This window comes from Eptatretus burgeri, chromosome 10 (genome assembly GCF_056783735.1).
Source record: "Eptatretus burgeri isolate ZD-2024b chromosome 10, Ebu_testis_v1, whole genome shotgun sequence".
Taxonomy (NCBI): Eukaryota; Metazoa; Chordata; class Myxini; order Myxiniformes; family Myxinidae; genus Eptatretus; species Eptatretus burgeri.
In genome coordinates this window covers 88,570,492-88,598,112 of record NC_140970.1, presented here as the reverse complement: position 1 = coordinate 88,598,112, position 27,621 = coordinate 88,570,492, and the positions used below count along the sequence as shown (strand labels likewise).

At 48.6% G+C, this 27,621-nt stretch overlaps 1 protein-coding gene across 6 annotated transcripts in view; it reads left to right on the top strand.

Annotated features, from left to right (window-relative positions):
- LOC147019052 (coiled-coil domain-containing protein 150-like) overlaps nucleotides 1-27,621 on the top strand; it is a 99,609-nt gene that overhangs the window by 2,629 nt on the left and 69,359 nt on the right. For 3 of the 6 annotated variants that reach the window (XM_085899247.1, XM_085899249.1, XM_085899246.1), the window contains exons 2-10: nucleotides 2,024-2,511; nucleotides 2,946-3,100; nucleotides 3,186-3,254; nucleotides 13,540-13,669; nucleotides 13,885-13,928; nucleotides 14,063-14,155; nucleotides 16,076-16,185; nucleotides 16,920-17,022; nucleotides 17,399-17,467. In XM_085899247.1, coding sequence (XP_085755373.1) covers nucleotides 2,121-2,511; nucleotides 2,946-3,100; nucleotides 3,186-3,254; nucleotides 13,540-13,669; nucleotides 13,885-13,928; nucleotides 14,063-14,155; nucleotides 16,076-16,185; nucleotides 16,920-17,022; nucleotides 17,399-17,467 — 1,164 coding nt within the window. In that variant the 5' untranslated portion in view covers nucleotides 2,024-2,120. Of the gene's footprint in view, nucleotides 1-1,154; nucleotides 1,853-2,023; nucleotides 2,512-2,945; nucleotides 3,101-3,185; nucleotides 3,255-12,920; nucleotides 13,038-13,539; nucleotides 13,670-13,884; nucleotides 13,929-14,062; nucleotides 14,156-16,075; nucleotides 16,186-16,919; nucleotides 17,023-17,398; nucleotides 17,468-27,621 lie in introns of those variants that run through there. The other 3 variants (XM_085899251.1, XM_085899248.1, XM_085899250.1) reach the window with 3 other exon arrangements.

The following is a 27,621-nucleotide window of genomic DNA, read 5'->3' as shown; positions in this document are numbered from 1 at the left end:
AATGAGTCTGACGTTTACATGACTGAATTTGTTGCTCAGCAGAAGGCTGTTGGTGTTGGTGCATAACGATGAAGCGTTGCCGGATGGATTTGTGTTGTTCGTGGTGTGATTTGTGGAGTGAATGTTGTACGTGTGTTGAGTCTGTGAAGACTTTTTTGTAGAAGTGCCTGAATTGAAGTGTTTGAGAATAGGAATTGAATTTGGGAGTGAGGAAAAGAATGATGGGATAACTCCCACTACACTCACAACGCATCTCTCCCTTCCACTGTTACGAGAGGGAGTGGTGATTTAGCGAGACAAAATACTACAGATATAATGACACTAGGGCCCCCTTTTGTATTTGTCTTCCCTAGGTCTCCGAAAACTGTCACGATATACTAGCAGGGGTACCCGGCGTTGCCTGGTGCTGTCCTAATCGTACTGGTAGTTTGAAGAAATCAAATGTTGTTTTTTTTTCTATTTTTTTTGTGAGGGCCAAAAACAATTCCTTCCACTCACGAAGGAGTGAGGTCAGGGATTATTTAATATTACCTTTCACACAGCTACAAATGCTTAGGCACGACAGAGGGATTAAAATAAATAAATAAATGAAACTTGTGGTTTTTTTGTTGTTGTTGCCTAAAACACTCCCCGCCACCCACTGATGAACTTCTAAAAGTTTGATGAAGATCTGTTTTGCCATCTCTAAGAAAATGGTGACAGATATACAGACAGACAGACAGAAAAACCTCTCTTTTTTGTGTGGATGAAAGAGCTGAAGGATACCTGTTAGTATTCCCATCTGAAACCTGAGCTGATGGTGCAGGGAATCCAGGTTCAAATCCCATATACCATATGTTGGTCCATTGTCTATGGAGGAGTTGATTAGGACCATACTCTGTTATGTGTAGATCGTTGGTGCTGCCTAAGCAGTCTCCTTGGCTATTGGGCACAATCCTGGACGGGTCGCCGCTCCGACAGTATACCAGCAGGCTGGCACTCATTTCGTCGACCTCGGAACGATGACAGGCCGAGTTAACCCCACCTGGTATTAATTCAACAGCTGAGTGGGATTTGAACTCGGGACTCTCGGATCCAAAGCCCACCACCCTAACCATTAAGCTAACACCAGGCATATTGTCTATGAATGTCCTTGGAATTCATGTAAAAGTACTCTTATGTCTCCTAATGTCTTTGTGCTTAATACAAATTGTATTGGAGTTCCTCCATGAACCTGGGATGAATGTAAATAAATGAAATATATTTCTTCAACTTTTACCACACTTGGAGACGATACATTGAGACACACAAAAATTCGAACAGCCACTCACGCAACAACTCTGATGGCAACTCCAAATACAATCACACTAAGATAAGGAATTTTGGTGTCTGTCTCTGCATGTCATCCGGTCGTTACCTTGCCAATCTGAACCAAACGTGTTGCGGGGACTAAGGCTCATAATTACAAAGATTACAGTTACTTGGTTCCTCCCCTCTCGAACCCCTGTTCTTAGTGCCGCTCCTGGTGGTGGTGGAAGAGGGTATAGGATTACGAGCGACACTTCATGGGCCCTAAGTGTATCACGAGTAAAAAGCAGCCTTTGCTGAATTTTCGCACTCGCTTAGCCTATGTTGCTTTATACTCGATTGCCAAACATTGGGAGGAATTCCCAGATTTAATTGCCTTTTTCCGCCTTGGAAAAACGCCACGTTGAGGCGTATAGATAGCAGCTTGAGCTTTGTTACACGTTACAGTGGCGCTTTCTTAAGGCCGCGTCCAATAACAAAAGTAAAAACAACAACAGTGACAAACACAAGTGAACCACTTGCTCAACCCCTCTCTTCGCTTCACGTGCGTGGGGTCACAACAATGGTAATAGCGTCATAATAATTGGCAATTCTAATAACATGACCCTCCCCACTTCCCACCTTCACTCGCCACTCTCATATGGACCGAGTGTTTGAAGTACTAGAGATAGTAAAACTGAAATCTGAGGTTCGAGCTGCACTAACTGGTACTTATTTTTTATTTTTGCATTTACAGGTCCAAATGTTTCAGATGTTCCAATCGCTGATGTAATTGGAACGTTAAGTGGCTCCATGGTACATCAGCAGCATACGAAGAAGAGCCTTGCTGAGTTATGGCTCGTCCTTCTCTTTCTCCATCGCGTTCGGCGGAAACCGCAACACCAGAGGCAAGCGAAGTTCTGAACTTACGGCTGGCAGCGGTCGAGACTGAGGCAGAGAGCCTCGCGAGAGACTTGGCCGAGTTAGAATTTTGGCCCATAAACTCAGTACTTCGTCCGGTGAGCACCAGCCTTACGGAGTTGGGACCCGGTCTGGGGAAGGAATCGAGTTCCACGAGGCCTGTACGTGCGTGGCGGGCATTCGGCAGTGACGGACAGGGTCACTGGAACGAATATGAGGCATTGGTTGGCCGCGTTTGTCGTGCAGAGAGCGCTGTCCAGGACGTTAAGATGGCAGTATCAGTGCTGAAGGTGCAAAGGGAGCAGGAAGCAGTTATTACGAAAGGTGAGCAAAGCACCAATGCGCAGGTAGTGTTTCATGAAAGTTGAACGATGGACATGAACGTGAAGTTGATGAAGTTGTGTCTGATAAACCGTTTCATCGACGTGTCTTTATGGATGTTGATTAAGATTAATTTTTGCCAAGTACTCACTACTAATAGGAGGCAATACCTTGGCTATGAATCTGAACCACACAGCTTCCCTATCCATAGAAGGCCACGACCTTCTTTTGCAGTTGATTGTTTCAGCACAGCAGCACCTCTTTTGTGAGATTGCAGGATAGAGTAAAATGAATCATTTCTTTTTTGCCGTTGATAAAATCGACCAAAATATATTAAAAGAGCATCAATCTATTTTTGTAGATATCCTGTTAGTTCAAATGCTGAATTCCATTGCAGACATCTATTTTGCATACATTTATACGGCCTGTTGTTGCAGAGGGAGCGAACTCCTTGCATGATGATGTGTCGGAGCTGCGATCAAGTCTTGCAGAGCGCTCGCTGTGCCTTGCCGATTCCGAACGCACTCGAGATGAATTGTGGGACGAATGCAAGCGCCTCACGTCGGCCCTCGACGTTGCAACCGCTTCTAAGGTGCTCATTGTTGCTCAGTTTTTCAGATTGCAGCCTGAGCTATTGGGGTTGCTAAGTTGTGTTTTGCTTCATTTTTTTTTGCCAGGGTGAATTGGTTCATGTGGTAGACGAGCAGAGTAAGATGGTCAGACGGCTGGAGAAGCAAATTCAGCAGGTGAGATGAGAATGTCCAACCTTTTGCCTTGTAACTCTCCTCGATGAAATATCACTGTCGTTATATATCATTGCGAATTCGTGCCCGCCGGCATGCGATCGGCCACGTAGCTCGAATTGCGGCACGTCGCCCACCGGAAGGACAATTCTGTCGTGACCCTCTCGGAACAACGCCGGGAGCTATTCACGGGTGGGTCTTTCGACCTCACCACAATCGTGCCAATCGGCCACCCGCGTAGGATAGGGTTGTTCGCCAAACTCGACCTACCTAAATACCTACGCGGATGGTGAATCGGGCGATCGTACCTCGCCGCAGGTCAACTTCAGACACGAACCGCTTAAGCGGTTCGTTCCGTACTGCAGAGATAACCGAGCAGAGTTATCGCCGACCTCGACGGTTCAGATTAGTTACCGGGAACTTACACCCACTACCAATCTCTTACACGGTGCAGGATAGAGAGTCAATAAAAAGAAAGGAGACGAAGCAGAGCGAGAACAGTTCAACAAGCAAGCATTTTATTTACACACGCAGACACAAAGACGCATGTATTTACAGCAAAAGAATAATGCAACAAAAGCAAATGCAGAGTTAAAACCGAATAAGACCGACACACGGCAACACTTACGCAGTTCTACTTTACGGATGGCGCCACCACAAGCATTTACACAAAAAGCAAAGGAAAAAGCAAAGAAGTCGCGACTTCCCTTTTCATGGCTGGTGAGTCCCTCTCCCACGACCGTCAGTGTGGTCGCGCCTGGCCCTGACCTCTCTCGCGGCCGGCGAACCCTCTCCGGCACTCCTCGTCCGGACGCGCAGGTCCACCTCACAACCGGCGCTGCCGCGTCTCCCGTCCATGCCTTCGTTGACAAGCCGCGAGCGCAGGACCTCTTCCCCCGACAAGACAAGCAGCGCCAAGAAGAAGACGACGTCCAGCCCAGAAGCTCAAACAACCCGAAGAACACAGGAACTCTCGAAGACAAGGGGACAGGAAGCCTCGAAGACTCCTCACTAACTAACTCAAGGTCCGTGCTGTCCGCCTTTTGTAGCGCGGGGCTCCGCCCTTTGCTCCACCCCGTTTTCCGCCCCGCCTCCCTTCGAGCTTCTTGGAGAACGCTCTCGAAGGGGGGTGTGCCCTCTCGCTCTCCCTCTACCCCACCCCGTGTGGGGGCCGGGGGAGTCAGTTTTTGGCTCAGGGCCAGAGAATTATTCCCCCAAAAAGAGGCCCCCACCTTTTCTCACCTTTGACCCCCGGCTCGGATCGCACTTCCACCACACCGAGCGCTGAGAATTTAAACGGGAGAAACAGGCGGGAAAAACCCCCGAGCATCGTTGGTGGTTTTTGTTCTTCCGCGGAGTTCGTAACTGCGAGTGGCGAAGATGTGGTAGCGTAGTTGGTGGAGGTGGCGTGGTTGTTGCGTGGTTGGCGCTGTGGTAGGGATGGCGTGGTTGTTGAGATGCTGTTTGTTTGAAATAAAAGATAGAACAGAAAAATGGCAAACTCAAAGCGTCGCAGCCCGGATGATCACATAAATTCCCTCTATACAACGGGTGTGGGCTAACTAAACGAGATATCTCACCTGAGGACTCTTTATGGTGTAATGCGAATTTCCACAACCGCAACACTACCCCCTCCCCTTTTTACAGACTTGTCCCGAGTCGTCAAATTTTCGTGTGCCATCATGTGTAGTTCTCCCCTCGTACGTTTTACCTTCGGATCCCTGAGTGCGACATTCATGTTATTCGTGTTCCCAAAATAAATAACCTACGGGCTGAGTAACTAACTAAACAAACCCACTCATACGGACGACTTAAATAAAATTGCCGGCGCTAAGACAGACATGCCGGGGGCGCACTCATATTTACAGTACATCTTAACCTTAACTTACAAATTTTACACTAAACCATGGCCCAGGATCAATGGACTCTGCAGGGGGGAAAACAAAAGTCAACCGGTGCACGGGCCGCCACTGCAGGCCCGTGTTGTAGCTGCCAACAGGACAGTTCTTGCAGCTTGCAAACTGTTGCTTTCACGATGATCCCTGCGCGCATGGAAATGAACAGGGGGGGGGCAAATCAGAACAGAACGGGGGCTGGTGAACATGGGCAGTGGGCATGGCATGGCAAAGGTGGTTGCAGGCAAACAAAGCCGGCAGAACCAGGCCGCTGCAGGCAAACACAGCCGCGGACGATTCGACCGGCACAAGCCTTGCAGAAAACAGCTGCAGACGATCCGGCCGGTACAGGCCTCGCAGCAAAACAACAGCCGATGAAGTTGGCCGGCCTCTTGCTGTCCAGTGCAGGTCGGTGGAGGGAGTGCGGTGGTGCTGGCCACTCAGAAGGCGGGCTCGGACCTACCTACCTGTCTCCCTCCCAACCTATCGCCTTTGCCTGTCACTGTCCATACTCACTCCCTTAATTTGTAAAACCCAATTTAGCCCCAACTTATTTTTTTGTTTTTATTTTTATTTTTCACTTCCCATCTCCCCACTATAATTCGTCCCCAAACCCCCTTTACTGTCCTTGTTCGGCTAACCTATCATCTTCCTAGCCTACTCCCAACCCCTACGTTCCCTTCCTGGAGGGGAATAAGGGAGGGCTAGCGTCCTGCGTCGAGACCCAATGAAGCCTCAGGATGGCCTCCCCAGACTTCAGCGATCTTAACCCAAAGTGGGTCCAGCGGCCCACAATGAGAGCGAAGGGATGGATGGTGCGGAGGGGTACATCTCCTAATCTACCCTAACCAGTATCTCTTAAACTACCCCGGGGCTTTCAACAAGCACCTCTCACTTAATCTACTGGTTCTATCAACCCAGATTCCCGTCGCCTGTGTTGGTGTCCTCACAATTTCGGGCCTCGCCCCCCAATTTTCCTTCCATGCCCTCACACAGTCTCATGGCTGGGATGCGTGGCTCCCTTGGCAGGCACTACCCTCTGCCGATTCTCTAACAATGGCACCCCCAGGCACTACACTGCCTCCGAGCCTACCAGCTCCCTAAACACCGGGGAGTGCCCTCCATGGTGACTCCCCTGAAACGCTCACGTGGCAGGCTGGCGCCCCAGGCCCCTTCCCTGGGTGCCCGTGCCCAATGCACTGCCCACGCGGCTAATGGCGCCCCGAGCCCCCGCATCATGTGGGCGCACCCGTGCCCACTACGCTATCCCGGCCCCCCATGGGCCCTTGGCCTACCGCGGCCGACTAGCCCGGTGCCCGGGTACCCACTCAGTGCTACTCACCTTTCACAGCCACGCTCCCAGCCCGTCAACAGGGCTCCTGCACCCCTCCAAACGGGTTTCGAGCCTACTTTCCCACCAACAACAAAACGACTTCCATTTTTGTTAATTTGACTACCCCAGCTAACTCACTTTATTCTGACCCCGGGGTCCATTGGGCGGGAGTCACTCCTCCCTCCAATCACTCATCGCACCATGCATTCCACATTCGCTCCATACACACAGACCCGCTGGCCTCACTCACTCAACATGTTTCCATTCATTTGGCACTTCAACTCACACCGCTGAATCCTGCCATCCTGCTCACTACATCCCCTAACTACCTCGTGCTCCCACGTCGTCCCTTAAACTAGTAGCACGTTCCTTTTAACACTACGTAGCTAAGCTACGTCCCCTCTACACATCCACAGTCATCACTGTCTCTAATAATCCTCATAAATTTTCCCTCCTAAATCTGAACTGATTCCCTCTACCTAATCCATTCCACGGGCCCCATGAGGACTTACCCCTGCCCCATGAAGCCGGTCTAGCTAACACTAACCCTTCCCCCTAACTAGTTGTATCCTGTGCCCAGGCAGGGGGGTCTTCCACCCCATGCCCGGGAATCCTGTTCACCCGAAAGCGAGGCTTGCTTTTGTTCTCCATTTTTTTTCTAAAATGCGCAGCACCAGCGCGGCAACTCGCAACCTGCACACCAGCGCGGCACATCACAGCCGCGCACCTTTGGCGTGACGTCATGGCAGCTGTTCGCGTCCCTCGTCCCTCTTGGACGGCACCATCCGGCAGGGATTCACCCTCCTGCCGGATTCCAACCATACACGCAGCCATGACGTCACCCGGCGCATAAAAAAAAACACAAGCCTCGCGTCTCGAGGGGTTCCCCACGCGACTAATGTGCTCTGCCCGTTGGAGCTTAACACACACGCCTGCGTGGAGAACCCATCCGGTCCAAATCCGAAATCCTGCCTAACCTTTGTCCGTCGCGGGATCGGCAACATCCACCGCGGGCGTTTCCGGACCGGGGTTCACGCCCGCAAGCGAGCAGGTGGCGGCCTCGTGCGTACCACAGCACAGACCTCGCGCTCGCCGCTGGGTAAACCCGGCGCGGTCCCCGATGCAACTACGGCCGCAACCCGGCCCTTGTCTCTCATCTGTCGCCGTCGCCATTCCACCCATGCACACCTGCGTGTTACAACGCTCACTCACCACTCCATTACACTCACTCTTGGAGATGCGGCTGCGTGCTCCCGCATGCCGACCGTCATCTCCCTCACATACCGCTCTCTCACACACACGGTCTCCCTTGCACTCGGCCGTTCACTCACACATGCCCTTTCTGGCGTACACGTGGTTCCTTCCACTCGCGGTGCCCCTTTCACACACGGTGTGCTGGGAAGCACGCATCCTGGCACACTCACCACCACACCACTCACACACGGGTCGCTCCCTCACACGGGGGCGCACTCACACCTTTCACCACACACACCGGGACAACCACACTGGGGATTCGTGTCCCCACAAGGGTTCCCGGGGCCTCTATACCCCCCATGCTGCACGTGCACCCGTTCGCAACACTCGCCCCCTCGAATTCGCTTGACACGACCGAACCCACCTGGTCGTGATCAGCTTCAACGGAGAATCGCGTCTCCCTCCGTTCCCGAAGGAGGCCATCCAGCTGCTCGCACCGTGTCCCTAAATAGTCCGCCAGCTCCCCCTCATGGTCCTCCACTACCTCAATGTGTGTGTGCTCGTCCCCAATCCCGTCCTTATCGTGCAGTCTCTTCCCAATTTTTTCTGTTTCTTTCTGGCTCCTTTTTCCTTCCCATCTGAGTCGTTCTTCCTCTCTGAGCCCTATCAACTGTTCGTTCTCCCTCCGGAGCTCCTCAATCTCCGTTGACTCCAATCTTGCTCTCCGTTTTAGTTGTTCAATTTCAAACTCGTATAGTTTTTGTTTTCTCTCCCACTGTTTCTCCTGCTCTTCATTTTCCAATCTCATCGTTTCTTTCAATTGGCTCATTTCCTTCCTGTGTTTCATTCGCTGTTCTCGCATTACTCTTCCTTGTTTCTTCTCCTGTCCTTCCTTCTCCAGTTTCATGGTTTGCTTCATTTGGTTCATCTCCATTTTGTGTTTCATTCGCTGTTCTTTGTCTATCCCCTCGCACTCCAGCCTCACCTTTTCTTTCAATTGGTCAACCTCGGCTTCATGTTCTTTTTGTTTTCTACCCCATTGTTCCTCTCGTTCTTCCCTTTCCAATCTTGTTGTGTCCTTCAATCGTCTGATTTCTCCTTCCTGCTTCATTCCTTGCTCCTTCACTTTCTCCTCGTACTCCAACCTATTTTTTTTCCTTTTGTCGTTCAGTTTCAAATTCATAATCTTTCAGTTTTCTATTCCACTGTCTCTCTTGTTCCTCATTCTGCAATCTCGTGGTTTCCTTCAATTGACGGATTTCTTTCTCCTGTCTCATTCCTTGTTCTTTCAGTACTCTTTCTTGTTCCTCATTCCTTAATCTGGCCTTCGCTTCCAGCTGTTCGATCTGTACAGTGTGGTTCCTTAACGTTTCATTCTCTGCTGTCGTTCTTTCTTCCCTCAACATTCTCAACTCGTTTTGTAGTTTCTGTAACTCGGAAGCTTTTTTTTCTAATTCTTTTCTCATCTCCACACACTCCCACCTTGCTTTGGCTTCTAACTGTTCTTCCGTCTTGCCCTTGTGGTTTTCTACCCATCTTCCCAGTTCCTCTGTCTCCGTTTTTACCTCCCGTCCCAGCTTATCAACTCTCTTCGTCATGTCTTGAAGTCTTTTCTCACATTCCACCGTTACGACCTTCAATCCCTCCTTTGTCTCCTCCTGGCTTTCTTTTAATTTTTCAATTACCTTCTTTACCTCGTGTCTCGTCTTACACGTCTCCCGAATTATTTTCTCACCCGCCCCCACCGCGGGACTGACAGCCGTTGCACTCCCCCCCAACTCGTTCGCCCCAGCACATGGCGTCGCCATTTTTTCGCCCGCGGTCCACATTTCGCTGCTCACCAATGCCATCATGCCAGCTTGCAGGCCATGGCCTATTTGCTGCATCTCACCCCGCCGCATTTGCACATTATGTTCGCATTCATTGCCTTTGTGTTTGCATCCATTTGTTGCGCATTCGTATCCATCTTGCCTTGTATATTCGCATTCATTTTTGCCAGCATGGCGAATAGCTGGGCCATGTCAAGTGCACTCGACTGAGCCGATTCGGCGAGGATCGGGGGGTTTTGGTGGAGAGGGGGAGGGGAGGTGTCATACGCCGCGGCCGCAGCCGCGCCCATTTCGGGCTCTGGGTTCAGTTGGGGGGGGAAACTGTTCCTGCATCACAATGGGAATGTCCTGCATGGGGATTTCATCCTGGACCATGGATTCTACCAATTCTAACCATTTCTAATACCCCCGGCACCCGCTCGCCTTGAGACTCCATCTTATTTCTCGTAAGGGATTAATTTGGTACGCTCGTAATTTGGAGGGAATCGGGGGTCGCTCCACTCACCCCTGAACCGATTCCCGTGAATTTAGCTTGGAGACGGGAGAGTTTGGATCCCACTTCTAACACCAGTGTTGCGAATTCGCACCCGCCGGCGTGCGATCGGCCACGTAACTCGAATCGCGGCACGTCGCCCACCGGACGGACAATTCTGTCGTGACCCTCTCGGAACAACGCCGGGAGCTAGTCACGGGTGGGTCTTTCGACCTCACCACAATCGTGCCAATCGGCCACCCACATAGGATAGGGTTGTTCGCCAAACTCGACCGACCCAAGTACCTACGCGGATGGTTAATCGGGCGATCGTACCTCGCCGCAGGTCGACTTCGGACACGAACCGCTTAAGCGGTTCGTTCCGTACTGCAGAGAAAACTGAGCGGAGTTATCGCCGACCTCGACGGTTCAGATTAGTTACCGGGAACTTACACCCACTACGAATCTCTTACGCGATGCAGGATGGAGAGTCAATAAAAATAAAGTAGACGAAGCAGAGCGGGAACAGTTCAACAAGCAAGCATTTTGTTTACACACGCAGATACACAGACGCACGTATTTACAGCAAAAGAATAATGCAACAAAAGCAAATGCAGAGTTAAAACCGAATAAGACCGACACACGGCAACACTTATGCAGTTCTACTTTACGGACAGCGCCACCACAAGCATTTACACAAAAAGCAAAGGAAAAAGAAAAGAAAAGAAGTCGCGACTTCCCTTTTCGTGGCTGGTGAGTCCCTCTCCCATGACCGTCAGCGTGGTCGCGCCTGGCCCCGACCTCTCTCGCGGTCGGCGAACCCTCTCCGGCACTCCTCGTCCGGATGTGCAGGTCCACCTCACAACCGGCGCTGCCGCGTCTCCCGTCCGTGCCTTCGTTGACAGGCTGCTCGCCAAGCCGCAAGTGCAGGACCTCTTCCCCCGACAAGACAAGCAGCGCCAAGAAGAAGATGACGTCCATCCCAGAAGCTCAAACAACCCGAAGAACACAGGAACTCTTGAAGACAAGAGGACAGGAAGCCTCGAAGACTCCTCACTAACTAACTCAAGGTCCGTGCTGTCCGCTTTTGTCGTGCGGGGTTCCGCCCTTCGCTCCGCCCCGTTTTCGGCCCCGCATCCCTTCGAGCTTCTTGGAGAAGCCTCTCGAAGGGGGCATGCCCTCTCGCTCTCCCTCCACCCTGCCCCGTACGGGGGCCGGGGGAGTGAGTTTTTGGCTCAGGGCTGGAGAATTATTCCCCCAAAAAGAGGCCCCCACCTTTTCTCACATTTGACCCCCGGCTCGGATTGCACTTCCACCACACCGAGCGCGGAGAATTTAAACGAGAGAAACAGGCGGGAAAAACCCCCGAGCATCGTTGGTGGTTTTTGTTCTTCCGCGGAGCTCGTAACCGCACGGGGCCTATTGAATGGCGAGTGGCGACGATGTGGTAGCGTAGATGGTGGAGGTGGCATGGTTGTAGTGTGGTTGATGCTGTGGTGGGGTTGGCATGGTTGTTGAGATGCTGTTTGTTTGAAATAAAAGATAGAACAGAAAATGGCTAACTGAAAGCGTCGCAGCTCGGATGGATCACATAAATTCCCTCTATACAACGGGTTTGGGCTAACTACACATGGACCTATCGAGATATCTCACCTGAGGACTCTTTATGGTGTAATGCGAATTTCCACAACCGTAACAATATCTATACAGTCATGCGCCACTTTACGACGGGGTTACGTTCTGAGAAACGCGTCGTTAAGCGACGTCGTCGTTGTGCGAACATCATTTTTTTGTTTTTGTTTTCGTTTTCGAACATCGTACTTACACAAACCTAGACACCTAGGCTATATGGTGTAGCCTATTGCTCCTCGGATACAAACCTGTACAGCATGTTACTGTACTGAATACTGTCGGCAATTGCAACACACATCAAAGAGACTGAAGTCACGTAAGTTTTACCTTTGTGCTGTTCATGACGGCCATCGGTGTTGTTAGCAGGAGCTCACAATCTCCTCTCGCATCGATTATAGAAAGATGAATAAATAGCGTTTGGATTTTATAAATACGTAATCATTGCATCGATGTTATAATTTACAAATGAAGAAACGAGCACCTGTCAATTGTGATGTATATATAATATTTTCAGAACAGTGCGATTGTTTTAACAACATTAAAAGCTTCACTAAAAACAATTTTTTTTTTTTTTTTGGCAAGGATCTTATTTTACGTGCAGTTAATTTGAAGCACCAGAAACAACCGCTCCCTATGGGAGTGGCCTTAGTAGAGGGGGTGGGGGAGGGAGGATCGATGGATGGAGGGAGGATGGCGGATGATGGGAGGAGGAGGAGGAGATTGGGACCACACTCTGTGCAGAGCGTTGGTGCTGCCTTCGCAGTCTCCTTGGTTATTGGACACAATCCTGGACGGGTCGCCACTCCGACACAGTATACCAGCAAGTGGCACTCATTTTGCCGACCTCGGAAGGATGACAGGCCGAGTTAACCCCATCTGGTATTAGTTCAACAGCTGAGCGGGATTTGAACTCACAACCCAAGGATCCAAAGCTCACCACCCTAACCATTAAGCCAACACCAGGCATGGTTGGGAAGTTGCACAAATATAATGCCGTGGCTAGGAATCCCCCCCCCCTCTCCCTCCCATCTCCAGCAGGGGTCAGTAAACCACTTGCACTGGGCCACATGGACAAGCGAAAATGGTACATCGTCTCCCCAACCTCGTGGGGGAGGGCGATTATTTTATGCCCATGACCTGACCATGGGCACCCCAACCACATATGTAAAATTTGGTGAAGATTGTTGGCACTGCTGGTTTTGTTTCTACAATGGTAAGACGTACATGCAGTGCAGATAGTTGCCTCATTTTATGTGGAAGGATATCTATTGTTGACATCAAAAGTTTCCGAAATAAATTGTTGATGACATGCAGCTGAAGGATGAACCGTCACGAGGGTCAGGTCGGCGATTTGCTGTTAATGAATCTCACGGTGTCCTGTTAGAATGTGTCCATGAAATGAAAAGAGCCGTGGGGGCTGAGAGAGCGTGGGTGGGTCATACTGAGAGTGAGCCACTGGTGAACACCGTTTCAACATCTTTGCGCTCTTCAAGACTATCAGATTTTAATTTCATGAATAATGATGACGATGGAGGTTTATTATTATTGAGTCCCCCGGACTCTGTATAGAATTGATTGATGAACTCTGTGGACAGTAGCGTGAAAACGGGAAAGCGGGGGGGGGGGGGGGGGAACACCTCAATGGATAGGTCATGAGCTGTAGTTGTGAACCTTGACACTGGTTTTTTGACAGACACGAAGATGCGAGGAAAAAATGGTATTTTTAATCGCGCTAATATATTATATTGTGAGACGCCAACCATGATGACGCTGCTAAACATCTACTCGCCTCGCGGCAGCACCTACCGCTGTGTATCTATTCATGGCGCCACCTGGTGGTCCTAGGGGACTCATATGTTCAAAAGAACATTCCCTTATATTTATTATTATTAATGTTATTATTTATAAAGAAGCCTTCGTTATCCATTGGCAGATTTTGGAGCTGCACGTGTCATCTGACGCCGTACGCGAAGAGCTTGCCGTGGCGCAGAATGGATTATCTGAAGAAAAGGGTCATGTGACTGAACTGCAGAAAAGGGTGGAAGGTCTCATCACTGACGATGGTATACGGTACCTTGTTTGGGCCTAATGGAGTCTAACGGGGGTCAATGGTAAAGGCAGTAGGACATCACGCACTGTTTGGTTCTCATCTGACATGGGTTTGTGCTTCGAAAGTCAATTGCTCTCAGATGGGTATCTGTATTGATTTGTTTGCTTCTGCAAGATGGACAGCTGCTCCTTTTTTTTTTTTCTGTTTTTTTTGTGCACTCCTTTGCAGACGTGAAAGATCGTACCATCGTGCTCCTTGGGAATGAAAAACAGGTCAAAACTTTTTATTCATCATCTCAGTGTCTGGTCTGTTTGTTTATTTCACACCTGAGCACACTTTACCAGTCATTTTCTGCCTCTCGTCTTGCTGTATTTCTTATTTTATCACCTGCTCATTATTTCCAAAGAAAATCCAGCTGGACCTGTCACAAGTCAAAGTCAACAACGACAGACTGCAGGCTGAACTTGCAGCAGCACAGCAAACCATTCACTCACTGCAGGCAAGCACCATCCTCCATTGATGACCCTATCGAGTCTTCCTTTGAAGTTAAAATTATGATTTTAACTGTTTCTCCATAGTGTGACATTTCCATGAGCTCCCAGGTTTGTTTTTCCCTTGTCTGGTGGATGAGAAGGCTGGCGCATAACTTTTCCGTGCCAAGACGAGGCCAATGTGTCCAGAAGTTGTGTCTGACTCGCAAAGCAAAAGTCTGAGTCATACATGTTAATGTGTTTATCCACATGTACAAGGTTTTAATAATGGCCATAAATTGGCAGGGCGTAATTTATCATAATCACTCGTTCCTCCTGAAAAACAAACAAAGTAAAAAAGTTTCGTCCAAGAACCATGATTGAGCTTCAGACCTCTTTAATGTGGGTATGGATCGAGGCCGTTCCCGTCAAAAACATCCGTGGTCTCGCCTCGTCAACGCCCAGGAGGTGGCACACTGTAATCATGGTTAAAGGATGTCGAGCCATGTTCAAATGTCATAAATTGGAACTTATTTAGGAGCTTGATCTTATTTATGCAGCAAAGTCAGCTGGATGTCGTTTCGTTCTGCCTACTCTTCGATGCTTTCATTCACATTATAAGTGAAATAGCTTTGGCACGTGAATAATATCACGTCGTTTAATTGAATGAGTTGAAATCCTGTGTTTTATACCGTACACAATCGATAATTCGCACCAAAAAAAAAAACACTTGAACGAGAACGGCACTCAGTCGAGTGCACACCTCCGCCAGGCTGAACAGTTTACCTTTGGTATCCCACCGATAGGCCGGATCTGCATCCAGACCTGAACCAAAATGTAATCAGCTAGTTCCTCAACTACCCAACTCCATCCAGCAAGTTTCGTCTGAATCCGTCCGTAACTTTTTGAGATATCGTGCTATGTATCGTTTTTGGCCCTATCTCTCAATTGTAAAGAATCTAATTAAATTCTGGTATCTGGTCCCGGATCTTCACCAAATTCTAACCAATTTGTCTTTGCGGCACACCCAACCTGTCCACTAAATTTCTTCGACTGACGTTTTGAGATATTCTGCTCACAGATAAATAAAGAGGGGTGAATATATATATAACCTCTGTACACCATCGGTGGTGGAGGTTATGTATTTTTTTTTTTCCTCTTCTCAAGTGGTGGCTGCCATTCAAAAATAATGCTTGAGCGACTTCACGAGACTGCAGAATTTACAAGTTTATTATCAAGATTTTGAACAATTGGGGTGGTTGGGGGGCAGGGGGGGCGTGGGGGGTCCTAATTTGAACTTCTGAACAAAAGGCAGTCACAAGTAATGGCCGTTTCTATCATAATTGTCAGTGGCCGCCATCGTGAAACAGCTTGTTGAGCACGTACACGGTCGGACATTGGAGATGTCAACACCAGGGCCTCGTCTCGTTTACGTCATTCGAGGACAGACTTATGTAGGCTTGATCGGTGCATCCGTCATTCGAAAACGCGTCGTCTCGAAGGCCACGGTAACAACATTGCAGCAATTGTCACATTTGTGTATTCGCTTGTGGGTTGCATCGTGTTTTTGACCATAACGAACAACACTGACGAGGTGTTATTAATATCCTGAAACTGCTCCTTGCAATAAAATGCTTTCCTCAAATGTCATTACTCGGTAATTGACAAGTCGAAAATGTTGGGATAATTCCGAGAGATGATGGAAGTTTTTTTTTTCTTCTTCTTCTTTTAACTGAATGTTCACAATGAGAAATTTGAGCGTCTCTCGTTTGCAAAAGGTGATTCTTTGTGCAACACTGTGTAATCCTCGAAACATTGTGATTAAATATTTATTTTTTCAGAATTGTGTACATTATTTTTTTTCTTTGTTCATGACTGTACAAAATTGCTCCAGTTTTTGTATTGCCCTGTCGTATCTTATATCCCCCAAACGGCCTTTATTTTCTCAGGAGGAGCGAGCGATGAGGGTACAGAGCCAGCCGACGAAGCTCAGTAATGAGAGCTGTGATGGTCGGTCCAAGGAGCTGGAGGACGAGTTGTCTCACCTTCGCACAGAGATGTATGGGAAGCTTTTGCACCGTGCAGAGCGGAAGGTTAAAGTGGTCGTGATGCGTCGATGCGGGGGACGTACGTGAATGTATGGAGGCAAATTGTATTCGACATTTTGAAGGTTGTCATCACAGATATACTTGTTTTACTTGCATTGTTAATTAAGGAGTCATTTTGTTTTTTGGGTTGCTTACAGATTATAAGGCTCATGGAGGAACTGGCACACAAATCGCTCACTCACGGAGACAAATACATGAGGCCTCGTAGAACTTTACTTCTGACAAACACAGCCAGTGAGCTTGGGGGAAGTGACGTCATTTTCACGAACGAGAGAGAACTCTGGGTACCAATAACGCCATCTTTTTTGACGTATATTATCTCCACTTTCAGCGGGGAAATTAAGGAGGAATTTCCTCCTCCCCATGGATGCTAACCCATGGGGTTTGTCTCTGGTCTATCCTTCAGAGAGCATCAAACAAGGAAGCAGGATGTATCATGACTTGGTCAGTATCTAAATTTGAACCATTGACCTCCCAGACTCAGATCGGACTGTCGAACCATTACGCCACCGAGTCTAGGTTGAACAGGTGTGACGTTCCATATCTCGGGCATAGAAAACTCAGATTAACATTTTATTTCATGTCTCTTCAACCTGGGGGCATTAAAAGAATACTGTTTGCGCCAAAAGATGGGATATCGTTTTCCTTGACCTTAATCTTCTGCTTAATATAATGTTTCCTGCAGGCAGCGGCGTAAAGCGGCGTGGAGGGATGCCAAGAATCTGATCATGGCACGACAACAGCAGCTGCAGAGCACTATTGCCCACCTTGAGGGTGAGGCACGTGAGGTGTGTACTCAACTGTCTGCTTAAGCGCTTTGTGAGCTGTCTCTTTCCTGGGTTTTCCTTCCCTTACTGGGACTGGAACATTCGCCAGACTTGGTGGCACCATGGTTGGAGCATCCGCTCTTGAGTCTGGGAGGTCGGCGGTTTGAACCGGACGTTGGCCGTGTCATACCAAAGACTTAAAAAAAAAGTGCTGCTTTTTCTCTTGATGCTCAGCCTTTAAAAAGGAGAGAACACGGACAAACAACCATAGGTTGGCAATCGTAGCGCAGACTTTGACGGGCGTAACGGCCTCCTGCTGCACCGACGTTCCCTATAAGGAATTTGCATTTAGAGAAAACTGATCATCAATGCAGTACTTTTTATAATTTGTTTGCAGATGAACAAAGAAATGGCAAAGGTTGTTGGTGAGCAACAGTGTTTGGAGAATATTGCAGCCCAGAGAAAGGTGAGGCTCACGATCGAGTGTGGTTTGGGTTTGTAGGATGGAAGCTTCAACTTCATCATAAATATTGATTGCATTCATTGACATATCTATGGAATCTCTCTGGCATCCAACAAACGTTCTGTAGATTTCACCTCCAGGGCTTCAGGCAGACGGCACACTACCATCTCGCGTCATCTCTCCATCTCTACCTGTGATCCTTTCTACTCACTTTAACCTAACCGAACTCAACTTTTTTACGTGTCAGTGATTGTGTTTCAGCCATATCTATGTTTCTATCTGTCTATCTTTCTCTCTCAGCAGTGTGTATGAGAAAGTGGACAAGGATGCAATTATGGATGCTTCGTAGTCCACCCCACTCACATTCTCCTGAATTCACGATTGTTATTTTTTCCGATTCGGTTGGTGTTCCCGTCTGAGCGTGATCACTCATGATGTTGGGGATCCCAGGTTAAATCCCACATATTGAATCGATAGTCGTGTTGGAATTCATCAGAGAGGATATTAATGTTTACCAATGTCCTTGTAGTGCATGTCATCGATGTACAAGCCCTTATTTTTGCTCGAATCTTCCTCTCGGTGTGTTTTTCTCTAATTGTTTGCTCCAAGTGCTACACTCCTCAGGAACATCGATTGCTTCAGTTCCATCATACTCTCTTCCACAGGTCCTTATTGGATGGGAAAAATTCTGCCATCTTGGAAAGCAGCAAACATCATTCATATCAATAAGAAAGTTTCAACCAATGTCCTCGATGACAGACCTGTCAGCTTTCTCCTCATTCGAAGAAAAATAATGGAGTCCGTCGTTGCAACCAAACTTCGACGCGATCTTCTTCTCGAATTCGTTAACGTCTGACACCTCGGTATTCTCTGCAGAGTTGAGTCCATTATCAGTCTTTCAGGCTTCATTACCAGATATAAAACCTTTAGGAGGCCGAGGAGGCCGAGTCTCAAAGTCGTCTTCTCGCCCACCGCAGAAATGTTGTTTGACTCGATCTTTTATCGCCTGATGTCTCCCGCGATTTCGTCCCTCCGTCCTCTTCCAGCCCGCCCAGGTCGCATGAGATCTTCCAGAATCCCACACCTGGTTACCCTCCCCAATTAAAATAGGTATGCTTTGTGACGAATTCATTCTAACTTCCAGACATATTGACTTAAATTCACCTCCACATTATGACCAGGCTATTAGCCTCACCCGTTCCCAAAGGTTATTGCCATTGGTGTGTTTGCGTGTGCATCTGTCCATGTCCGTCCATGTTCACACAAAGATTTACTTTGATATAGATGGTTCGTACTCAGACTTACCGCAATCTATATACCCCGGTGAGACTGTGCATTGTGAAATGCTCAGTCTTGTGTTATGGCAAAGCGGAACTGCAGGTCGAACCAAGTAAGACGACATGTAGATATTATTTTACAAGCTGGTGTACCCGACCATGGTCAGGCAGGCGAGTAGCTCCTTGTGCACTGTGTATGTTGATGTGCATTGAAAACAATATCCATATGGAAATGTTATATGCAGTTCATGAACACGCAATCATGATTATTATGGGTATGGAGTTGTGGCAATTTGAAGGCAGTACAATTTAGCAACAGAGCTGGTTGATGGAGGTACAGTTTATCAACAGCACTGGTTGATGAAAGCTTTAAAAAAAATAACTCGAAGGGCACTCTTCAACGTCGCCAGATGTGCCTCCGCTCGAATAATGCGTCATTACACATTAGGGTGGTCCTTATTCCTCAACTTCGGATTTTCTAAGCTCCAACCCCCGGGATTCATTGGAATAGTCGAGAAAACTCTCCTGGTGAACTTTTTTTTTCCAATCGGACAACATTTACCCCTCCCTCATCGACCTTGAAGTTTCACCCTGAAAAAAAAATTGTTAGGGGGGGCGGTGAGAAGAACGAGTAATACACATTACACATTACACAAACACACAGATCGACGTATCACATCAAAAGAGACGATTGGACATTACAGGAGCGTTTTAAAGTTCAGCACAGGTCGATACGTCATCGTTCTAATGTCAGCTGCCCCGAGAAACTGAGGCTAAACTTCAAGGTCGATGAGGGAGGGGTAAATGTTGTTGGAATTTGAAATAAAAACACCAGAAGAGTTTTCTCGACTATTCCAACGAATTCCGGGGGTTGGAGCTTAGAAAATCCGAAGTTGAGGAATAAGGACCACCCTATTACACATACTCGTACCAAGTTTGATTTAAATTCCTGAACCCAGATTCAAACTATTAAATAATTCCGGCTGCCAGACCATGTGTCCGACCAGGTTGAAATTTAAAACATATTGTTGCGGTCCCGGACTCGGGGGCGAGAAGACCATGGGGGGGTGGGCGTAAGCTACCTCAGGTTTCCACCAGACTCTCCGGAATCGCAAGCCATCGCACACGAATAACTCCGTGATGTGCCAGGTCACGAATCGACCGTGAACACCAATAACTCGACCACGTGACTTAGTGTCCTCCCTCTAATGAATAACGTTTACCTAATGGTCACGTGATCAAATTGCCGTGTGACACGCCCTCCATGGTACGCCTTGTTCAAACCGCATCACCTGACCGGATCAGATGCAGCCGAGCATAACTACCAAGGCTGTACTGGCGAGAAAAACAGATCGTGAAGGGATAACGCCTCGGCTAGGCGAGAATACGAACCATGCCGGACTAATGAAGGAAAAGACGAAAACGAGCTGGGAACATTTATACACAAAGCATTTATTTACAATCAGGCGAGGAAAGGTATATGGCACAGTGAATTGGGTTTATTTGTATGTACAGCAGGGAAAGCAAGGAATTTGTGGGGTGCGGCAAAAGGCAAGCAATTTACAAAAGAATACAGAGCAGACTTATCCCGTTATAACTTCTACAATCTTAACTTGTGCTATGACAGACACCATCACACACACACACACACACACACACACACACACACACACACACACACACACACACACACACACACACACACACACACACACACACACATACACACACATACACATACACATACACATACACACACACACACACACATACACATACACATACACATACACACACACACGGAAGATAAGGTAGCCAGAAAGAAAGAGAGCAGATGAGGACGAACGGCCTCAATACCTGGTGCGTTCGGCCGACCAACACAACCCAGTACGCTTTGGGGGAGGTAGTTGGGAGAAATTCTGGTGTCTAAGGTGCGAGAGTGGGAGGTGTGGTGTGGTGCAATATGGGGGGTGCGGTGTCGTGCCAGAGGAAACTGTGCTTGCGAATCACTAATGGATGCTCTTTTGTGTCTCCAAAGGGGACGAGACAGAGGGGTGGAAAGAGAGAAAGGAGAGAAGATGCATGAGGCAAAAGATTCCTAGCCTAGTCGTGTATAGGTCTGTGAGTGTAGCGTGTACCTCCATGGGATACTCCGCTTGAGCGTTCTCACCTCAAGAGTCAGCGCGTTATCTCCTGCTTAGTCACTTTGCCGGGGCTTGTGGAAACGTGTGCTCCGCACTGTTCCCAGACGAACGTCTGTCACACACCAACCATGAGTGTAGATCCAGCGACGGGCAGAAACGGCTTCGCGATCCGCCTTTTATAAGTCCCAGGCGAAGGGTGGGATGACGACATGAAGTGGGTGAAGTTTCCTTCATGTGGGTGAAGTTTCCCCTCGATCTGTCAAGCCGTTCTGGAGAAGAAGATTTTAAAAGTTTTATTCTTAAAAAAAATCATAGCTGTCAAACCATGTGACCAATGAGCTCATCGGTGGAGAACTTTTTGTTCCTCATGGACAGGCGATCGTACCTGTAATGTTCCGTCTCATTCTGTTCCGCCATGTTGGAGAAGATTTTTGAATGTTTTAATGTTTAAAAAAATGGCTGCCAAACCATGTAACCGATGACATCCTCAAAAAAATCCCCCCCCGCCCCCTACACAATTTAGCCCGAGATGACCCTCAAAAATTTTCATACTCATCGGATAAAGTGTTTGACGTATCCAATTATGATGTCGTGACAAAGCCACCGATGACGTCATCAAAAAAATCACACTTGTTTCCCATGGGGAGTACTTTGACATGTGCCAAGTTTCAATTTTTTCCATCATTTTTCGGATAGACAGTGGTCTAAAGTTTTTCCTTTCTTCCAACATGGCTGACACACCACGTGACCTCTGATCTGATAATTAACATTAAAAGATTCTACGCTGAGTAGTCACACCTATGGTGAGAACTTTGTTTTTAATTAGCTAAGCGGTTACAGAAAATTAGCATGGACGGACGTATGTACGGACGGACCGACAACCCAAAAACGTAACGGCTCTGGTGACTTCGTCAGCAGAGGAATAAAAAAACCAAACAAGGGGCAATACCCCTGGGCGCTCACCTGGTAGCGGCTGGATAAGAAAACCAGGGAACAACTGGAAGGCGTGGATAACCCGCAAAATATTTAACCGAGAAGAAAGTAAATACCAATGGTTTTTTAATGCAGTGAATAAACTTTGGTACATCATGGGTGATGGAGGTTGTTGTCACGTTTCATCAAAATCGTGTGTGTAGTTTCAAAGCAGAAGTTGCAAGTGTTTATGGATGGACGGACTGACTTATGGACATATAATGAGCCATCCCATAAGCTCCCCGAAACTACGTTCCAGGTGAGCTAAAGAAGAGTGTGACACACACACACACACACACACACACACACACACACACACACACACACACACACACACACACACACACACACACACACACACACACACACACACACACACACACACACACACACACACACACACACACGTGGCATGTGAAAACTCGATCGTATATTGTTACGAATTTGGAAGCTCACTGCACACAACAGCCAGGTCCTATAGATCAGTTATATCGGTAAGTATGTGTTTCTAGTTAGGGTCCCGTCCCTAGTCTAATGGGAATTAATTGTAGGTGCGCTGCGGAGTTATTTTATAGTTAGGATTTTTACATCACTTACAACGACGACAACAACGCCCATCTTCGCTTTCACAACAACACTCTGCTCGCGGCACTCTTCGTGTGCTCGCCGGCAAGCGAGCGCGAAGGCAGGTAACTCTGCATGTGCGGAGTTTAACATGGGCATGGCGTCCCTCTTTGGCCAATTGGCAAGGAGCGGGCGTCTCACCTGCCCGTCTCCCACTCAACACCATCGCCGTTACGCACGTGGTCGGAGGTGAGGAGGTATGCGGAGCTACAAACGCCTGCGATCGGGACTCCACCCAGAATGGTGGGAGTTGCCCTGTCTACCGTGGGCCTGTCCAATGGAAGACGACCAGGAAATCGCGCGATGGGTCCGACCAATCAGGAGGCGAGTGGCCAGGAGAAGAAGCCCCTCCCTCCTGAAGAGGAAGAGTGTGGTTGTCGGGACCAGCGCGGAGACCGGATGATTATGTCGACGGCAGAGTGGTGGTGGACGAGGGTTCTGCGTGGATCGACGGCGATTGCGGTCTACGGTCCCTTTGTGGTGGCCCACCGTGGTGGTGGTGACCGAACAGTGCGGCGGCCGAGCAGCCAGGGACGAGGGCCGTGGACTTCGGGTCGTAGGTTGGAGTCCCACCAGTGGTTTCGAAGTCGGTGTGGCCGCTCGAAGCGGACAGGTACCACGGTCCGGCTTGACCGAGATAGACCCACGAGGTCCATCTCTTCCTGGGGTATTTGTGTGTGCGTGTGTGTTGTCCGTGGGCCCCGTCTGTGAAGTGGAACTGTTTTCTTTTCATTGTACATTGCATTTTATTCGTGATAGCTCTGCTCTGTGTTCCCCTCCCGATTATTCTTTATAAATAAACCCCCTTTTGTGAAATGTTCCAGCTCGTTTCTGTGTTTCTTTCATTGGCTTAGCACGCTGTGTATTGAGAGATAGCGAGGGTAAATTGTTCATTTGGTCCGGCGCGGCTCTGGTAACTCCGCTCGGTTACGCCAGATCCGAGTCGTTACCTGCGATTCGGATCGGACAGAGTCGGCCGAGGGTGTGGTTCCCCAGTAGTTAGACTGCGTGGGTATTTAGGTATATTGAAATTAGGCAATTAACCATACGCCACGCCGTCAATGTATTGGCGACCACGGTCCTTTAAGTCAATGGTTCTCAACCTAGGGGTCGCAAAATTGTTTTCGGGGGTCGCGGGCAGGTTGTCAAAACAAATAAACAAACAAATATATTGTTGCGGTCTTCGCGCCCGCCGGCGTGCGACGGCCACGTAACTCGAATCGCGGCACGTCGCCCACCGGACGGACAATCCAGTCGTGACCCTCTCGGACTAACGCCGGGAACCAGTCACGGGTGGACCTTTCGGTCTCACCGCGATCGAGCCAATCAGCCCCCGCGTGGGATAGGGTTGCTCGCCAAATTCGAACTACCTAAGTACCCACGCGGAGGGTAGACCGGGCGATCGCACCTCGCCGCAGGTCGACTTCGGACACGGGCCACTTAAGCGACCCGTTCCGTACTATCAGAATAACCGAGCGGTGTTATCGTCGACCTCGACGGTTCGACACTATCGGGCGTACTCAGCCCACTACCAACCCTTTACGTGAAGCAAGATGGGGATTCAATGGGGGAAAAGACGAAGCGAAGCGGGAGAACAGTTCAACAATAAAGCACATTTATTCGCGGCACACGGGAAGCACACAAATACAATTCCACCAAATGCACACAAAAAAAAGAAAACACAATTCCATTTACACAAAAAGCAAATATAAAAGTGAAAACACAGTGCAGAGCTAATACCGACTACCGAGCACACGGCAACACTTATACAATTCTACTTCACAGACGGCGCCGACAACACATACCCAAAACCAAGGAAAAGAAATATCCTCAAGAATGAGGCGGGCCTGAGGCCGAGACCGGGTCGGGCCTACCCGTCTGGTGATGAGACGCGGAGCGGCGATGGCCCCGCAACCCGCGGGCCTCGTGGACGGTGTCTGGTAGGGGGTGGGAAAAGGGGCCCCCTTGGTCGCACTATCTCAGCGCGGGGGGAAACAGGAGGGGGTTGCTGATGCTCGGGGTATAGAGGATCTTTATTATCCCTGGTGTGCGTCTCCACCTCGGCCAGGTCGCGCTGCCGGCCTCCCTCGGGCGTGCAGCTCCTGGCACCGACGCGAGCACCCCCTCGTCCGACTCTCTTCAGCTTCTCCAGCCACTGCAGGCTTCGGGCTCCAGACTTCCACACTCGTCCCCTCCGTTCCGACTCCTTCTCGTTCTCCCCTTTTCGTTCCGACTCCTTCTCGTTCTCGTTCTCCTTTCTGGTGTCTGACGAACACCGTCCTTTTATCCCCCCGTAACTTCGCCTTTGACCCCCTCCCTTTGACCTTTCACCTCGCTCCCCATTGGCCCGAGAAAAAGTGGGCGTGAAGGCTTTTTGATCCACAAATTTGCATATATCGATCGCCCTGGGGGCGGGGCCAATTCGCCCCTCGCTCACCGATTGGACGGCAAAAAGTGGGCGTGTGTCGTTTTTGATCCGTTTTTGAAGCACAAAATCCGTGATTTTGTACACGCTGTTCGACGCGCGTTCTGCATGAGTCCAACACCGGTACCCACAGCGGGGCAAGAACGGTGGCGATGCTACGGTTGTGAGGTGTGCGTGAAGGTCGTGGCGGTTGTGGTGAAGCGGTGGTTGTGGTCGGTGGTTGATGTTGTGGTTGTGATCATGGCGGTTGGTCCAAAATAAAGATAGTAAAAGAAAAACGGCTATCCTGAAGAGTCGCAGCTCGCATAAATGACATGTATTCCCACTAGACAACGGGTTTGGGCCTAACTACACATGCACTTACCGAGATACCTCACCTAAGGGACCTGAATGGTGGTTTGCGAATCTGGTAACCACAACAATATAATAAAGAAATTCATAAATATTTTTTGAAAATGATTTCTTAATTAAATCTCCCATACCAATGTTATAATGTAGTCATTATGAAACAGATTTGAGCAGCAAGTGAAAGTGAAATTAGTATGTGTGTGTGAGTGTGAGAGTGAGAGCGAGAGCGAGAGCACGCGTGCAGCACAGTGGCGGGTGCTGAAAGTCAATGTTAGCGCTAGCTAACTACTGCAAGGTGGCTGAATATGGATCGGTGGCTTGTCAAAAAACGTCTGCCAACACAAGATGCGGACCAAGACGACACATGTGAAGGTGGGCCAACTGTTACGAGTTCTACTGAAAAACGTAAGGCGCCGGCGGCAGATTTGGCCTCCAACAAGCGTCGGAAATATCAGACTGACTTTCTGCAGTACGGATTCACATGCCTAGCCAAAAACGAAGCGGAATAGCCACAGCGTGTTCTGTGTTCAGAAGTGCTTGCTCACGAAAGCTTGAAACCAGTGAAATTGAAGAGACATTTACAAACCAAACACCCATCCTACATTGACAAACCATTAGATTTTTTTCATCGTAAGGAGGGAGAACTACAGAGCCAAAAGACGACTGTACGTGAGCACTCTACAATCCCTGTCAAAGCCCTGTTGGCTTCATATGAAGTGGTATACCTGGTTGCTCAATCCAAAAAGCCCCATACTATTGCAGAGAGCCTGATCTACCCAGCAGCGATTGCAATGACCAGAGCTATGCATGGTGAAAAAATAGCGAGCACACTTGAGACTATTCCACTGTCTAATGACACAATGGCGAGGCGCATTGGTGAAATGGCCAACGACATTAAAGAGCAGCTCATTGACCGAGTGAAGAAAAGTGGAATATTTTTCCCTCCAAATTGACGAAACAACGGATGTTTCCAGTGATGCACAGTTACTTGTTTTTGCAAGATACAGCTACGAGGGGAAAATGTACGAGGATATGTTGTTTTGCTCGACACTTGAAGGAACTTGCACTGGTCGTGACATTTTTGACAAACTGGACAGTAAAATGCGCGAGGAGGGGCTAAGTTGGGAAAATTGCATCTCCGTGTGTACAGATGGAGCTGGTGCCATGCAGGGGATAAGAAGGGGACTGAAAGCTAAAGTTTTGGAAGTGGTAGTTTTGGTAGTTTTTGTTTTGTTTTGTATATTTTTGGTCAGTAATGCAAGGTTTGTGTACGTCTGGTGGCTGTCATGTGTGATAGTAACCTCTGTCTGCAGCAGAGGGTCGCTCAATCTTCCAGTCTGTGTCCCGTGCATAAATAGGCTACATACCGCTCTTTGCAATTACAGAAGCCTTTTTTTATGAATGTGGCTGGCTGTTTTTACTGTGTTATTACATCAGAGTGTAAATAATTAATTTGTGATGCCAGTTTAGTTTAGTTTAGTTCTGTTTAGTTTTAACAGCTGGCAGTACCTAGACGTTGACCAATGTGCTCCAGGCACTGTGGATTTTTTTTATGCGCTCTGTGACGCCACTGCAGTGTGTTTCAAGTGTGAGTCGGGAGGGGGGTCACGAACCCCAACTTAAATTTTTTGGGGGGTCGCGGCACAAAAGGTTGAGAACCACTGCTTTAAGTGACCTGTCGGTTCCGGAGTTATCCGGGGTGACAACCGATAAATTCCGGGTGTTCGGTGGAGCCGATTCAACTGCTCCCCCTAGCGGTCGTGCTTGCCACCGAGACCCGGCCCCACAACAATATCTTGTAAATAATTTAATGTGTGTTGTGTGTTTGTTTCTCTTTCATGGCCAACCTGTAGCACCAAGAGGCCCCACATTTTGGGTGTATGTGCTTAAGTACCTGGGCAAGGCTGTAAGCTACCACATGTTGGTCTTGAAGGTTGTTTTGAGGCCACCAAAGGCCGCTATAAAGTGTATTTTGGGATGTGGGGTCAGACAGTGCTGCTACCAGCCTGCAGGCAAAAGGTAAACCACTATGAGGCCAATAACTCCATCGTTTTTCAATGTCCAACATGTACCAACATATCTGAACTTTTGGTGTTGTCATCCAGTTGGGCTACATAAGGGGTTTGTTTGAGCGTTGATGTGCGAATGTTTTTTAAGATTAGATGACTGTCAGAATTCGCGACATGATACGTGCCTTGATTGGTTGTCCAGCTTTGCCCACCCCCACGTTTTGGGTATTTAGGGGGATGTTGTGATAATTTCCATCACTCTTGAGAAAGGTTAGTGGATCGATGTGGCTTGTCACATGTTGTTAACCAAAATGTCGAGTAATTAATTGTTTGTTGAATTAAAGGTTGAAGAACTTAC